At 39.3% G+C, this 16,131-nt stretch overlaps 1 protein-coding gene across 1 annotated transcript; it reads left to right on the top strand.

Moving 5' to 3' along the window:
- Nucleotides 1-8,732: 8,732 nt before the first annotated feature.
- Nucleotides 8,733-9,671, top strand: OR51B6 (olfactory receptor family 51 subfamily B member 6; the record flags this gene model as incomplete). Its single annotated transcript, XM_080815124.1, has 1 exon — nt 8,733-9,671. The coding sequence occupies one exon, from the start codon at nt 8,733-8,735 to the stop codon at nt 9,669-9,671; it is 939 nt and encodes a 312-aa protein (XP_080671250.1).
- Nucleotides 9,672-16,131: the final 6,460 nt, after the last annotated feature.

The raw sequence follows: 16,131 nt of genomic DNA, 5'->3' as shown, positions 1-16,131 counted from the left end.
TCAAGAACATAATACAGTACTATTAACTGTAATTACTATACTGTGTACCCTCTGATCGACATTTGCCCATTTCCCCCAATTCCCAGCCCTTGTCAGCCACTATTCTACTCTATTTGTGAGTTTGGGTTTTGTTTTGTTTCGTTTTGTTTTTAGATTCCACGTATAAGTGAGATCATACAATATTTTTCTTTCTTTATTTGACCTTAGCATAATTTCACATAACAGAGTGCCTTCAAAATTCATCCATCTTAGCACAAAAGACAGGATTTCCTTCTTTTCTCATGACTAAATAATACCCCATTATATGTCTATACAAATATAGATAAAGAAAACTTGATATACACATTTTCCTTATCTATTCATCTATTGTTACATATGTAGGTTGTTTCCATTTCTTAGTTACTGTATATAATGTTACAATGTACTTGGAAATACAGCTATTTCTTTGAGATAGTGATTTTACTTCCTTCAGCTATGTACCCAGAAGTTAACTGCTGGATAATATGGTAGTTCCATTTTTTTTTTTATTTTTTGAGGAACCTCCATAGTGTTTTCCATAGTGGCTATACCAATTTACATTTCTACCAACAGCACACAAGCGTTCCCTTTTCTCCACGTCCTCACTTACCTCTATTATCTCTTGTCTCCTTAATGATAAGCATTCTAACAGGTGTAAGATATCTCATTTTGTTGATTGTTTCTTTTGCTGTGCAGAAGCATTTTGTTTGATGTAGTCCCACCAGTTTAATTTTGCTTTTGCTGCTTGCTTTTCTGGTATCATATCCAAAATTTCTCATTGAGATCAATGTTAAGGAGTTTTCCTCCTATGTTTTTATTCAGCAGTTTTAGGCTTTCAGGTCTCACGTTTAAGTCTTTAATTCATTTTGAGTTACTTTGTGTGGGTAGTATAAGATGGAGGTTTAATTTCATTATTTTGCATGTGAATATCCATTATTCCCAATACCATTTATTGAGAAGATTTTCCCCCATGGAATATTCTTGACTCCCTCGTCAAATATTATTTTACCATATATGTGTGAGTTTATTTCTCGGCTCTTGATTCTGTTATATTGGTCTGTTTTTCTGTTTTTATGTCAGTACCATACTCTTTTGATTGTCCTGGTTTCATAATAAAGTTTGAAATCAGTTAAGTGTGATACTTCAAGTTTTATTCTTCTTTCTTGGGATTGCTTTGGCTATCTGGAAATTTTAGTGGTTCCACATGAGGAATTAGACAATAAATAAATAAATAACACCCATATTGGAAAGGAAAATATAAAATTATCTTTATTTGCAGATGTTTTGATCTTATATAGCAATAATCCTAAATACTCCACAGAAAAACTATTAGAAATAATAAACAAATTTGGGGTGCCTGGGTGGCTGAGTCGATTGAGCATCTGCCTTCAGCTCAGGTCATGATCCCAGGGTCCTGGGATTGAGCCTCACACCTGGCTCCCTGCTCAGCGGGGAGTCTGCTCCTCCCTCTGCATCACCCTTTGTTTTTGGTGTTATTTATTTATTTATTTATTTGACAGAGAGAGGCACAGTGAGAGAGGGAACACAAGCAGGGGGAGTAGGAGAGGGAGAAGCAGGCTTCCTGCAGAACAGGAAACCTGATGCAGGGCTCCATCCCAGGACCCTGAGATCATGACCTGAGCCAAAGACAGATGCTTAACGACTTAGCCACCCAGGCGCCCCTCCCCTTGGCTTCTGCTGTCTCTTGCTCACTCTCTCTATCAAATAGATAAGTAAAATTTTAAAAAAATAATAATAAGCAAATTCAATCAAGTTTCAGGTTATAAAATCAGCATATAAAACTGTTCATTTCTGTACTGTACAATGAACTATCTGAAAAAATGAAAGAAAGAGAGAAAAAATAATTTATATTACACTCACAATAGCATACAGAACCATTAAATACTTGGGAATAAATTTAACCAAGGAGGTAGAAGATCCATACACTGAAAATTATAAGACACTGATGAAATAAATTAAAGAAGACACAGATAAATGGAAAGATATTTCATGTTCATGGATAGAAATAATTAATTTTGTTAAAATGTCCATAAAAGGGGCACCTGGGTGGCTCAGTCGTTAAGCATCTGCCTTTGGCTCAGGTCCTGATCCCAGGGTCTTGGGATCAAGCCCTGCATCGGGTTCCCTGCTTAGTGGAGAGCCTGCTTCTCTCTCACACACTCCTTCTGTTTTTATTACCTCTCTCACTGTGTCTCTCTCTGTCAACTAAATAAATAAAATCTTAAAAAAAAAAAAGTCCATAAAACCCAAAGACATTGTAGATTCAATGCAACCCCTACCAAAATTCCAATGACACTTTAGAATTATTTTTTTTACAAACTTACAAAAGTAATCCAATGAAGGAATGATAGCCCCTTCTACGAATAGTGTTAGCCATCTCTGGGGGAGGGGGTGGAGGAAGAAATACTTCCAGTTTGTACAAAGTTAACTCAAAATGGATATGGACCATTAGCTTAAATGTAAAATATGAAACTCTAAAACGTGTACAAGACAAGGGAAAATCTTTGGGGCCTAAGGCAAAGTGAAGAGTTATGCTTGAAATGGAACGACCCTGTTAAGAGAATGGAAAGACAAACTACAAACTGGGAGAAAATATTTGCAAACAACATATCTGACAACAGATTCGTATATAGAAAATGTAAAGAACTCTCAAAACTGCACAATATATTAAGAAAGGTCAAACAATAAAATTAGACAATAAGCAAAAGGGATGAACAAACATCTCAGTGAAGAGAATGCACAAATGGCATATAAATTCATGAAAAGATGTCAACATTATTAATCATTAGGGAAATGTAAATTAAAACCACAATCAGATATTGCTATAATGTTATAGAATAACCTGAATGAAAAATAGCACCAAATGCTGTCAAGGATGCAGAGGATCTGGATCATTCTTGCATTACTGGTGGGAATAGAAAGAGGCAGCCACTCTGGCAAAGTCTTGGCAGTTTCTTATAAAACTAATCATGCACTTGCCTTATGGCCTACCAATTGTACTTCTGGGGTTTTATCCCAGGAAAAAAATGAAAATGTATGTTGATATGAAAACTTGTATGCAAATATTTATAGCAGCTTTTTAAAATAATTGCCTAAAATTGCAAACAACCTAAATATTCTCCAATCATCAAATACTTAAACAAACTGGTGAATCCATACAATGAATCACTGCTCAGCAAAGAAAGAAGACAAAGGATTGATAATGCAACAACTGGACACTTTTTTTTTTTTTAAAGATTTTATTTATTTATTTGACTTACAGAGAACACAAGTAGGCAGAGAAGCAGGCAGAGAGAGAGGAGGAAGCAGGCTCCCTGCTGAGCAGAGAGCCCGATGCGGGGCTCAATCCCAGGACGCTGAGATCATGACCTGAGCCCAAGGCAGAGGCTTTAACCCACTGAGCCACCCAGGCGCCCCAATAACTGGACACTTTTAAGAAGATTTTGTTGAGGAAAGAATAAAGAAAGAGGAAGGAAGGAAGGGAGGAAGGGAGGAATCCAGCCAGCCAATAATTCTATTTATGTAACTTTCTTGAAATAACAAAATTTTAGATACGGAGCTTAGATAAGTAGATCTTAAAGGTTAAGAATGAGTGGAAGGGGAAAGGAAAGGAGGTGAGTAGGTTTATAAAGGAGTATCATTAGGTAGCCTTATGGAGATGAACTGGTTTTGTCATTTGGCTATGATCGTATTTATAAGAACCTACACGTGATGCAATTGCATAAAGCTATCCACATACAAATGAGTGCATGTAAAACTGGTGATATTTAAGTCATCTCTGTAGATTCACCAATGTCAATTTGCTGGTTTTGATATCGTACTGTAGTTATGCTAGAAGTTACCACTGGAAAACACTGGATGAAAGATCCATAGGATCTCCCTATATATATTTTTGCAATTTATGAATCTATATTTATTTCAAAATAAAAAATTAAGAAAACAAAGACCCTTAAAATATAAGGTATGTTTTGTTTGTTTGCTTATTGAACTTGTATTGAAACACTCAGGCGTATGCTCCCGTAGAACTTAGGAAACCATCTGTGCTGATAGGAACTAGTGAAACCCTGGAGATATTCCTTTAATGTCTGGATCATATTCTCCAACTATCCATCGGTCAGTTGGCAGGAGTGATGGGAACAATGATTACATTAGGAGACGTAAATCTGAAAATTTTTGCAAAATAGCCTCCAAATACAGGGTATAAGGAAATTATTCTAAACCTGTTGATCTGAAGGCCAGATTCCCCTTCAAGGAAAGACTTGCTGCCCAGCTCTGGGAGTGTGGTCAAAAGACAGCCTGGAACTCAGCTTCTGCAGGGTCTCTCTTGGCTGCAGGGTGCTATAGCTCAAGGACATAACCTTCCTTTTTAGGTGAGGAGAGGTCTGAAAATTCTAGTCTTTTCAGCTCCAACAAGTGGTAATACTGTTGGGTAATAAAAAGCTGCTCCACAGCTTTCTGCTGTGTTGGCTGAGGATCCGTCCACCTGTATCTAAGTTTGAGTTCTTCCTTTGCCCAGTTCTGTTTCCTCCTTTCTTTCAAAAATCTAACCTCTAGTAAATGACTTTCACCCCAGACTTGATCTTCATATCTATTTCTGGAGAACCCACCCAGTGACAGGAAATACTCAGTTATCAGGTGTCTCAACCATCTGTGAAAAGATAAGATTCTGGGTAGAAAGTGACTGTAGGGAATACAATGATATCATGAATTTCTGCTAACAAAATTATTCTGTGACTGCCATCCTTGCTCTGTCTTCTTAAGAAGAAAACGGGAATGGAGGACGAGGCAGGGGGAAAAGAGGAAATCAGGGACTGGACTGGGGAGCTCCCTTCTGTGAGACAGTGTCCATTGGCTTCAGCCAGACTTTGAGACTAGGGGAAAGATAATGGGTTGGGGAGAACTCTTTAGCAAAGTGATAATTTGCACACATTCCTCATTTTAGGGATGAGGATTGGGAGTACCCAGAGATAAGTAGGGAGTTCCCAAGAACTCTGTTTCAGTCCACATTCCTAGCTAGGCTACTTTTCCTTCCATATGCTGATACATATAAACAACTAATCACTCTCCTAGCAACGGAGCTTTTATTTAAACTTTTTTTTTTTTTTTCCCTACAGAGACAGAGACCTTGGGGACTGCTGTTCAAAGTCCCAGATCTCCAAAGTCAAGCATTCAAATAAATTTTAAAAAAGATGAAAGGAGGGACAAATGAAGGGATGGAGGGATACAGAGAGAAAGAGTCAATGAGTGCCCAAAATCCAGAATGGACCACAGAAATGAGTTTCTGAAATAAATGTTCTTACCTGCCAAGATTTTGTGCAGACTATGAAAAAAAAATATCATCATAACGGAGTTCTTCATAAGGCTAAGGACTCCAGATTCATGCCTGTGGAATGAAGAATGAAAGAGAAACAAAATTCAGGTCAGTGAGGGTATATAATGAATCTTTTCTCTGATGGCTCACTGCAGGTATCGGGGTAGAGAGGGCAGGAAATAGGGAGCTGGTTTTTGGGCAAGAGAACATGACAGCATTCTCTGTCAAGGATGTGGAGAGTCGCCATAGGTCCTTAAGTCTTTCCAAAATCTCTAAAACTTGGCTTCTTTAAGGATTACCTCCTCAGATGTATAAAATAAGGCCAAGGACAGATTCTGGAACATGTGAAGCAAAGAAGACTTATGGGAACAAACCAGATGATGGGTGTAGACTCAGGAATGAATTGCACATCTCTAATTCTTGCTCTCCCCATGTTTCCTCCTACAGCCTCTCTGACCTCCATTCTAACCTTGTGATTTCCTGCATGATCTTTTCCTCTAGAAGCCCAGATCAGTGACAAGGGTAGGATCTCTCCCAAAAGAGTGAGAAGGGGTAGCTCTGTAATTGTCAAAGGTTCAAATACTTTCTGGAGAATAGTCACTGTCATCCAGGACTAATAGACCAAGTCAAAATCAATCTTGGATGGAGCATGGCCCATGTGTGTGCCTTTAGATTAGGGACAGCTATTTGAATAGCTATGTATCTTCAGCACCTGGAAAAGCACACAGACTGCAATAGGCATTCAACTCCCTGAATTGACGATAGAGTAGTTTTTCTCTCCATATCCCTTATAACAGCCCTCATGGTGTTTCCATGTGCTGGGGGCCTACAGCTATGTATTCAGAATCAGTCAGCAACTTAGTACCAATCAATCTATGTGCTTTGATGATTTGAGAACGTGCTCAAAATCAGGCATGTAAAATAGTCAGAAAATCAATTTGTATGTGTAGGCAAACCAATCATTCAGTGACTAGAACACAAATTATGTGCAAGGAATTCTCCTAAAAACTATGCATTGAGAATGGAGCCATGGAAAGCCCTGCAAATAGCCCTGCAAAAGAATGGTTTATAAATTTGAACTATCCAGAAAAGAAGGATAACAGACAAAGGTTAGGAGATTTTTTTTTTTTTTTTTAATGGAGGCGGGTTAGAGGAAGTGTCAGGAAAAGAATCTAAGGGAAGGTGTGGGAACCGGTAAAAGATAAAAGTCTGAGCAGGATCTCTGGGTTGTCTACTCTGAGCCCACAGTTTACACAGCAGGGTTTGAGACTTTGGGAATTAGCTTCTCATTAATGAAAACCCAACTCCACTCTAAAACACTCTGGGAGATGACAGGTGGCTTCAGGGATAAGACAAAAGTCTAGGATTTTTAAACCACAAGAATTTACAGATAATCTCATGTCCAACAAAAGTAGCTCTGAGTAAATCAAGTAAAATGTTCATATTTTCAGTATGAAAACAAAAAAGAGAGGCAGTGAGCTTGGTTGTACTCCAAAATACTGCAAAGATTTCATCATTCTGTAGTCTTTTAATCCATAGTGCCTAAAAAGGCTTCTGTCATTTGCTTTATGTATCACCTTGGACATATAAACAATATGACTCTGTGGAAAGGGGGAAATAAGCTATTGTAAGGTTTTACCAAAAATGAAAAATAAAGATGAAACCTATGCAGTGTCCTAATGTCCCGACACATAATGGAAGCTCAGCAAGAAGAGAGCAAGGAGGCTCTTCTCATTAACAAATCTTCAGAAGTGAAGAATAATTTACCCCTTGCAAAGCACTTCCCCATTGGCAACCCCATTCCATTCTTACAACCTGTATCAAGAGCATCACTTGACAAGGCAGAAATTGCTAGTATCATTTCAAGATAATGAAACCAAAGCCCAAGATTAATTGACTTCCCCAATATCATTATTGTTACAAAGCAGCAGAGAGGGAACACAACAAAATTCTTCTGAAGGTGAAAGCCCAGTAATCTTGTAGACCTTTTTTTCATGGGCAAAAATAATGTCCTTAGATTCATATATTAAATTCACACAAAGGTGGGGCACCTGGGTGGCTCAGTGGGTTAAAGCCTCTGCCTTCAGCTCGGGTCATGATCCCAGGGTCCTGGGATCGAGCCTCACATCGGGCTCTCTGCTCAGCGGAGATCCTGCTTCTCCCTTTTTCTCTGCCTGCCTCTCTGCCTACTTGTGATCTCTGTCTGTCAAATAAATAAATAAAATTTAAAAAAAAATCAGACACAGTCCTTCTCAAGTTTGAATTCACACAAAGGTATTCTTTTCAAAGCATGTGAAATATTCAATCCATACCAGCCATAATAGAAGATGGCCCTCGTTGTCTTTGGATTATGCCGCCAATGCATGCTTTCTTTACTCCCAGAATTTGGCTACCTACACCAGGTGATACCTGAAATTTAAAAGTCGGAGAGCTGCCTTGCTTTTGTCATCAGACTCCATAGCTTTTAAAAATTATCCTCCTTGAACTTGCCAAAATGACTAATTTCTCTCTTTGTATTTCCAAATAGGTGATTTGTGCAGTTAACAAATAGTTCTCTCAAGTGCTTATCATAAAATCTCCTTTTTATTGCTCATTTTTTGTATCAATAATGAAATTTTGAATTCTTTGAGACACAGTACACCAATAACGAAAGTATTATGGTTCTGGGCATCATATAGATTTTGAGGTCTATGTGTTTTGGAGATAAACACATATAATTAACTCACATCATTTTTGTAGCCTCTCCAAAGTCTCTAGAGGTTCAGTTTTTCCATCCAGGCATAAAGATTATTTTTCATTCCCTCAAATCAACTAAGTCTATTTTATTTATTGATTAATTGACTGATTTTTCTTTCTTTGTGTTTGTTTTCCCTTCTGATGTTCATACTTGCTTTTCCAGCATTGCACAGTACTAATTTTCTACTGATCTTTTAGGTTTCTTAGATTCTAGGGAACCTTTCCATCTACCTACAAGATCCCAAGTCAAGATAAGGAACACCATGAAAAACATGCTGTAAGTCCCACCACTATTACAACACTATTCAAATATACCCTTATCTTCTTTCATTTTGTCTTTATTTTATTGATTATATAATTTGTAAGGACATCAACCAGGTCTACTCTGTCTACATTGGTCTACATTGCTGTATCACCAGTATGTTGTCCAATAACCCTGACTGATACATAGAGTTCTTAATACATTCTATTCTCCCATTACCTAGGAATCTCGAAAGAATGACTAAATTATTATTCCTGCTATCACTGGAAGTCAAGACTGGTAAACATCTTATGAACAGGTAGCACACTCAGGGGCAACTTCTACAGAACTAGAGTTTCTACTGCATTACCCAAAGGAAATATTTTCCTCTTTGCAAATCCTGCAATGTGGCCCAACACTACTGCCTCCCCTTTTCTCCTTACTGGCTTCCCAGGCATGGAGAAGGCACACCACTGGATCTCCATGCCATTATTGGTGGTTTATGTCTCCATACTTCTTGGTAATGGTACCCTTCTCTTTCTTATCAGGGATGATCATAGCCTTCATGAGCCCATGTACTATTTCTTAGCTATGTTGGCAGCCACAGACCTTGGAGTGACTTTGACCACGATGCCCACAGTTCTGGGTGTCCTATGGTTGAATCACAGAGAAATTGGCCACCAGGCCTGCTTCTCTCAGGCCTACTTTATCCATACTCTTTCTATCGTGGAGTCTGGTGTTTTACTTGCCATGGCATACGACCGTTTCATTGCCATTCGCAACCCCTTGAGATATACTTCCATCCTTACAAGCACCAAGGTAATGAAGATTGGGATAGGTGTATTGATAAGGGCTGGTCTATCAATTATGCCAATTATTATTCGCCTTCACTGGTTTCCTTATTGTCAGTCCCATGTACTTTCTCATGCTTTCTGTCTACACCAAGATGTTATCAAGTTAGCCTGTGCTGACATCACCTTCAATCGTCTCTATCCGGTTGTGGTTGTATTTGCAATGGTCTTGTTGGACTTTCTCACCATCTTTTTCTCCTACATTTTGATCCTCAAGACTGTCATGGGCATTGCTTCTGGAGAAGAAAGGGCCAAGGCCCTCAACACATGCGTCTCTCACATCTGCTGCATCCTGGTCTTCTATGTCACTGTAGTTGGTCTGACATTCATTCATAGATTTGGAAAACATGCTCCCCGTGTGGTCCACATCACAATGAGCTACGTCTACTTCCTTTTCCCCCCTTTTATGAACCCTGTTATCTATAGCATTAAAACCAAGCAGATCCAGAGTGGTATAATTCGCTTATTCTCTCTGCCTAATTCTAGAGCATAACTTTGACACACTGCTCTCCAAAGATTAACTCAGGGAACTTGAGCAAGGTGACAGCTTCATTGGTAGGATCAACTAGGAAAAGACATGTCAGTGGAAACCTACTTCTCTCTGGTATTTAGAACATGATCTTACATGGTACATTTATTGCTGGATTGTGCATGGCACAATATATATGTAAGTATATATTATGTTATATATATATAACACTAATCATTTCTCTCAAGTGTCCAACTGATTTACTCTTTTCTCAGGTAACTTGTGCTATTCAATGAGACTAAGCACCTGATATATGATTCTTAGATCTACAGTATGGGTCTCTTACTATATGAGTCAAAGCCCATTGATTTTCCATACAGTCTACATGTCTTGGCTCTGATATAACTAGCTGACACTCTTAATCCCAAACATTCAGCTATTTTTTTTTTGCTAATATAGAAATAATTGCTATTTCTAGAAAATTGCACTAAGTGAAACAATGAGACTTACCCTATCATCAGCTCAATATGGCAACCCTAGGGAAACTGTATCTAAATTCATTCATTAAATGTTTGATACACACTGATTAAATATTATTATTTTTAATAACATATATGTGAATATACGCAAAAAATATAACAGAGATATAATACCTAATCCAGATGACCAATGTCTTGATGAGTTGTCCTAGGTATGGGGAACAGAGATCTGTATTCTCAAATAGTAAAATGGTATTAAAGCTCCAGTTGACAGTACACCGCAGATAAGGCTAGTTGGGGGTTCCTGGAATGTGAAAAATATCAGCCCCAACCAACAGTTGATCATATGTGTGAGTGTGGAGAAAGGGAGAGGAGGGAGGCAATGCTGGTGACTAGAAGATAAAAATGACATTTTCTGGCTCCAAATAGCTGCCAAAGTTGATTTTGTACATAGTCTAGACATACAGAGGAGTTCACCTTCCTATGGCCACCTGAAGACTGGTACTTATGATTCGGCTAACAGGCATTTCTTGTTTTGTTTTGTTTTTGATAGAGAAATAGAGAGAGAGCACAAGTAGGCAGAGTGGCAGGTAGAGGAGAGGAGAAGCAGGCTCTCTGCCAAGCAGGGAGCTCAACGTGGGGCTCCATCCCAGGACCCTGGGATCATGACCTGACTGATGGCAGGCCATGACATGACCTGAAGGCAGCCGCTTAACTGAATGAGCCACCCAGGTGCCCCTCAGCTAACAGGTTCAAAGTGAATCAGAAAAGATATTATTATGAACAGAAGATCAAGTATGAAATGCTAGGATTACACAAGGGGCCACCCAGTGAGTAGTCACTTCCCTTCATACAGATGGAGCCTGTCTCTGGGCTCTGTCATGCTGGCATTCAAAGTGGTCTCTGACTCCTGCACCTACTCTTGTCCATAGAAAGGTGAGAATTTCCCAGAACTACTGGGATTAATGACTAGTATGGAAAAAACAAACATGAAACCAGACCTTTAGAGCTGCTTCCAGGCTCATAAATAATTTTTACCAGATCAGCTTAATGGACTGTTTCTTTGTTTGTTTATTCATTCATTTATTTATTTTTATTGAATGCAGCTGTGTATCTGTCTGCATGACATTTGTCTTTCTCCTTTCATAGTTTCTAGACAGTGTGCTCCAGGAGGATAATGATATTATAGGTCTTATCTCCTACTATATTACAGAAACTACAGCATGGATAATCTTATATAAAATATGTTTTTGATCAAAATGAATAAGACTTAAAGTGACCCATATCTCTGTGTGTCTATTGGTTCTTCTGATTATGTTTCTGAATCTATATGTCCTCTGAATGTCTTATTATATCCTGTAATGCCTTCAAATATTTGGCCATCCTAAGTTGTATTTTCATGTAACACCCTCAAAAATATAAGTTCATAACTATGTCAGAATGCATCCTTTCCTTGTGCTCTTGAGAATCAATTCAAGGGGATCTAAACTCCATCAAAGGAAATCTTCCTTGACTTTATCTCTGGGCCCAGTGATCGTGGAACCTGCCATAGCAGACTAATAGAAAACACGTTAGGATGACAAGGTGTTTTAGAAAGTCTTCAAGTGAGTACATTTGATTGACACCTCCAGAAGTTTCTCTTTTCCTTTTTCTGTCCTTCCATACCTTGCAGAGATTGTATGGAGAGATGAGAGAAAGAGCTCTTAAGAAATAAAGGACTGAGGAGTCGGTTTCACTTAGATGGAGGTGAATCCTTTGAAAAAGAGAGCAGAGCTCTGGGATCATGATGGACCCAGCTGAACATCTGGATCAAGGGAGTTAGGGTGGGCAATTTAATGCCTTGCTCTGGTCCTTATATCCACATATGCTTCAATACAGAGGCAAAGTCTTGGGAGTTCTCCAAAAACAAACAAACCAAACATGGAGCAAAAACTTCATCCTCCTTAATTTTTCTCTCCTACTAGTATGTGATGCTTGAAATTAATCACCTTCCTGGTGCCCAAACCAGGAAACAGCTCCAGACCTTAGGGCATCACTCTTCCAAAGCTCCAAATTCCCAAGGATGGGAGAATAAAAGACAGAGAAAGCAGAAATGGGCCTTGGGGAGGACCTTTTGAAACAAATGTTCCCTGAAGCGTGGCTTCTGGGTATGATCTAAAGAGGTGGTGTTGGGACCAAGACCTTGGCCAGGGTCAGGGGTCCAGGCTCATATCTGTGGCACCAGGGAACAAAAGACTCATGAGCAGGTCAGTAAGAAGTTCCAGTGTATCTTATATTAGTATATGTAACAGGTAATGGCAGAGCAGGGTAGGGTGTAGAGATTTGGTTTAAACAAACTTACAGAAAAAGGCAGTAATATGTCAGTCAAGAGGTGATGAGACATAAGAATATATCCCAAAGACTCCCCTAAAAACTGGGCTTCCAAATGATCTTTTCTTGAAGATCTCTGAAATAGGGAAAAGCCAAAATCTGCTTTCCCTTTCCTTACTAGACAGATACATGCTGGGAGAAAAAAAGCACAACCTCCGTGGGAATAGAGGCAGGTATCTCTAGAATGATTCAGAGCTCTGGGATGAATTATCTGTTTCCTTTGCTGCGCTCTTCAGCTCTTAACCTCTGTCTGTCTGTATTTACACCCCCAGAGTTTAAATCAGGTTGAGGAGGGGAGGCACTATAATGACCAAGAGCATAGACTAACAGAAAGAGAAACTTGCCAAATAGACCAGTCTTGGATTAAGGCAGTGGCAGAATTTGAGGAATCAGACATTAGATACTCTGCTTTAAATGGCTTCATATTCCCAGAAGTAAGCCCTTTATCTATCAGAAAATAAGTGTGCAAATCCTGTAACCAAAGGCAGAGCAGAGCTTCTTTCTTTATTCCTTTCTATACTGAGGTATTGGTACTGTAGATTTGGGGGATCTCAAACCCCACACAGACAGGGAGTAATAGTGGATCTGGTGTTAGGGTGCTGTGGGTAGGGGAAAGTAGTCACCATTTTTACTAACAAGGGATGCCACCCAAGGAAAAAAGTTGGATGCTTTGGGTAGAAAAGCCAGTATTCACTGGTAAGAAAGTCAGGAATTTATTGCCTGTATAGGTTAATAAGGAGTTCATGGCTTTGGAAAAGTATAAACATATGTACTAAGACTTATACTGAGTATTTGGTGATTAAATTACATGTATCAGAAAAAATATAGCATTGTTAGGTATATATCATCTTGTCAGATACCACAGATGATGTCAAGAGTGTAGAAGATAAGAAGAAAGCGTACAAGGCAGACAGGTATTGGGGGGGAATGAAGGCTGGAAACAAAAGGGGGAAGGATCCCAAAGAAAGACAATTGTGAAGTTTGTTACTTGAATGTCCCGGTAGTGCCCCTCCATGAGAACACATATAAGAGAAGAGAGACTCAGAATATCTTCTTGAAGCTTCCACGTTTCTGGGATGGAAAGATTAGTTTGGGAAATAGTTTTTCATCAATACAAGATCTTAAGCATTCCCCAGGAATGAATATGCCCATGAGTTGATGGATATATTTTCCAAGGTCATGAGGCAATAGTTACAGAATTATAAGTCTTTGGAGCATTAAAACATGATTTACAAGGACCATGTAGATGAAATCAACAATTTTTATTTTTTTATTGTTATGTTCAATTAACCAACATTCATTAGTTGCATATAACACCCAGTGTTCATCACACCACATGCCCTCCTTAATACCAGTCACCCGGTTACCCTATCCCCCACCCATGAGGGACTCTGGACTCTGGGAACCAAACTGAGGGACACCAACACATTTTTTTAGAGATTTTATTTATTTGAGAAAGAGAGAGAGTATGAGCAGGGGGAAGTGCAGAGGGAGAGGGAAAAGGATAAATAGACTCCCTGCTGAGCACAGAGCCTGAAAGCGATCCATCTCAGGACACTGAGGTCATGACCTGAGTTGAAGTCAGACGCTTAACAGACTGAGTGAGCCAGGTGCCCCGACACAAATTTATTTAACACTTCATGAAATGGATAGTCTCTGCTTGGAGAACGGCAATATGGGGTACAAGGCAGAGGATTTTTATAAGATTAAAAACTAAAGAACAATGAACAGGGAAGAGAAAAACAGAAAATACCCTCTTGTCTGAAGCCACATAGTCCACCTTGTGTCTAGTGAGAAGGCCCGGAGTTGGCTTGGTGTTTGGGATCTGGCTGATGGCTATACTGTGTTTCTAGTCAAGTAGGGTATTTACAGGGACACCAAAGTTTCAGTTTGCTGATGTGGCACCCTCTCTAGGAGTGGCCCCGTCTTGGGCCTAGAAAGTTTATTTCAACAGCACCAAACTGTGTCATTGGGTACATGGTCCTAATTACCAACTAACTGTTCCTCCAACCCCCAACTTCTGGACACACACACACACACATTGGCAGCACCCAGCTCCAAAAGTATGCTCATTACTTTGATTGAATTAAGCACAGATTCTTAGTCTTTGAGTGAGAACACAGAAAGGGACCCATTCAGGCTTATTTTCTTCAAAGATACGACTGGGCAGATCATCATTTCTGAAATTCCCCTTGTCTAACATGGTGCAGGACCTTGTGAGGGCATCTGGACCTTGTGAAGGCCTCTTCATCATCTTCAGTATCAGTTATAGAAAAATGGGGAACGTAAGATGTTTGTGGGGAATCTGTTAAATTAATAGGGCTCATTGGCACCACATCCAACTGTGTCTGTTGGATACTAGGAAGCTGTTGTGTCTCCAGCTCTGTTTCTCCTCTCTCTGTCTGGATCCCCACCCCCCGGGTCTCAGCATGCCCTAGCAAATAGCCCAGGCTAGACTTGTGAGGATAGGCACCTTGGACCCATCCCTGTCAAGACAAAGTTTTTTAGTGTTGGGTTTTGGGTTTTGGTTTTTTTTGTTTTTTGTTTTTTGGGTTTTGTTTTGTCTGTAGGAGCTTGGTGCATATTCCTCAGGTGTGCAGAACAGAGGTTAATGAAGGATAGATTATGTGTGTGCAATTATGGGGAAAGAAAGAAAATGCAGGAGACATATGTGTCAGGGGCAGAAGTAAGCCTGGCCTGGAGAAAAGGGTTGCATGGCAGGCTGTAGGGATAGATTTAACCCACATATCAGGTGAGGAGGGATTCAGATAAGATCCCATTCTCAAAGGTGGTAGTAAGGGTGATTATAAATTCAATATAAGAAGAGAAAGGAATAAATTTCCCAAAGTTCAACAAGTTTGTGCAGGCCACCAGAGGCAGATTATTTCCTTAAAGATTGATGGAATCAGAGCCAAATGTAAATGAATTTCTAACCTCTTGCACATTCCCTTGCCCTTGATCGCCAAATCACAGAATCACTGGTTTTTGGGGTAATATGGAGGTAAGTCAAATATGCAAATGTGGTACCATGGCAAATGCTCTGGAGCAGTTTACAAGCTATGTAATGTGTCCTGTGTGTGTCAGGTCCATGGATTGGCACAACTTTCTGTTTAGAAACACCAGCCACACTTGAAAAAATTTTTTTTTCATATCTATCTCTCCTCCTCTCTTACTGAACTGTGGAATCCACTGTATAACAGCTTCAAGCACAATGCTTCAGTTGAGTAGAGTAGGAGCTTAAGAAACTGTTCTTTATTAAATCAAATAATAAACTAAGAGAGGATGATGTTTCTGTGTCTATTTCTCTTAATTTTACATCTTTATATGTAGAGATTTTAGAGAGAGAGATACAGATCGACATCTTTGTCTTTGGGGCATTTCTCCAACTTTTTGTCCCCTTCTATGTAACAGGAAACTTCCCAAAGTAAATAACAGAATTCTTCTGTGTTCAGGGCCTGCCTCTTCCTTCCTAGGCATATATTCTGAGTACACCTCATAGAACATCTTTCTCAACTTCCCAAAGTTTCCATTGGTGAATTTTCTTTTTAATGCAGTTATATGAAATGTTGATTTTTAGTGAACAATTTTCAATCATTGTAGTCTCCACATTTTCCTAAGAGCTCCAGGATATTCAA

The sequence above is a fragment of the Martes martes genome, assembly GCF_963455335.1.
Source record: "Martes martes genome assembly, chromosome: 10".
In the NCBI taxonomy this organism is placed as follows: Eukaryota; Metazoa; Chordata; class Mammalia; order Carnivora; family Mustelidae; genus Martes; species Martes martes.
This window is presented reverse-complemented; position numbering and strand designations above follow the sequence as displayed.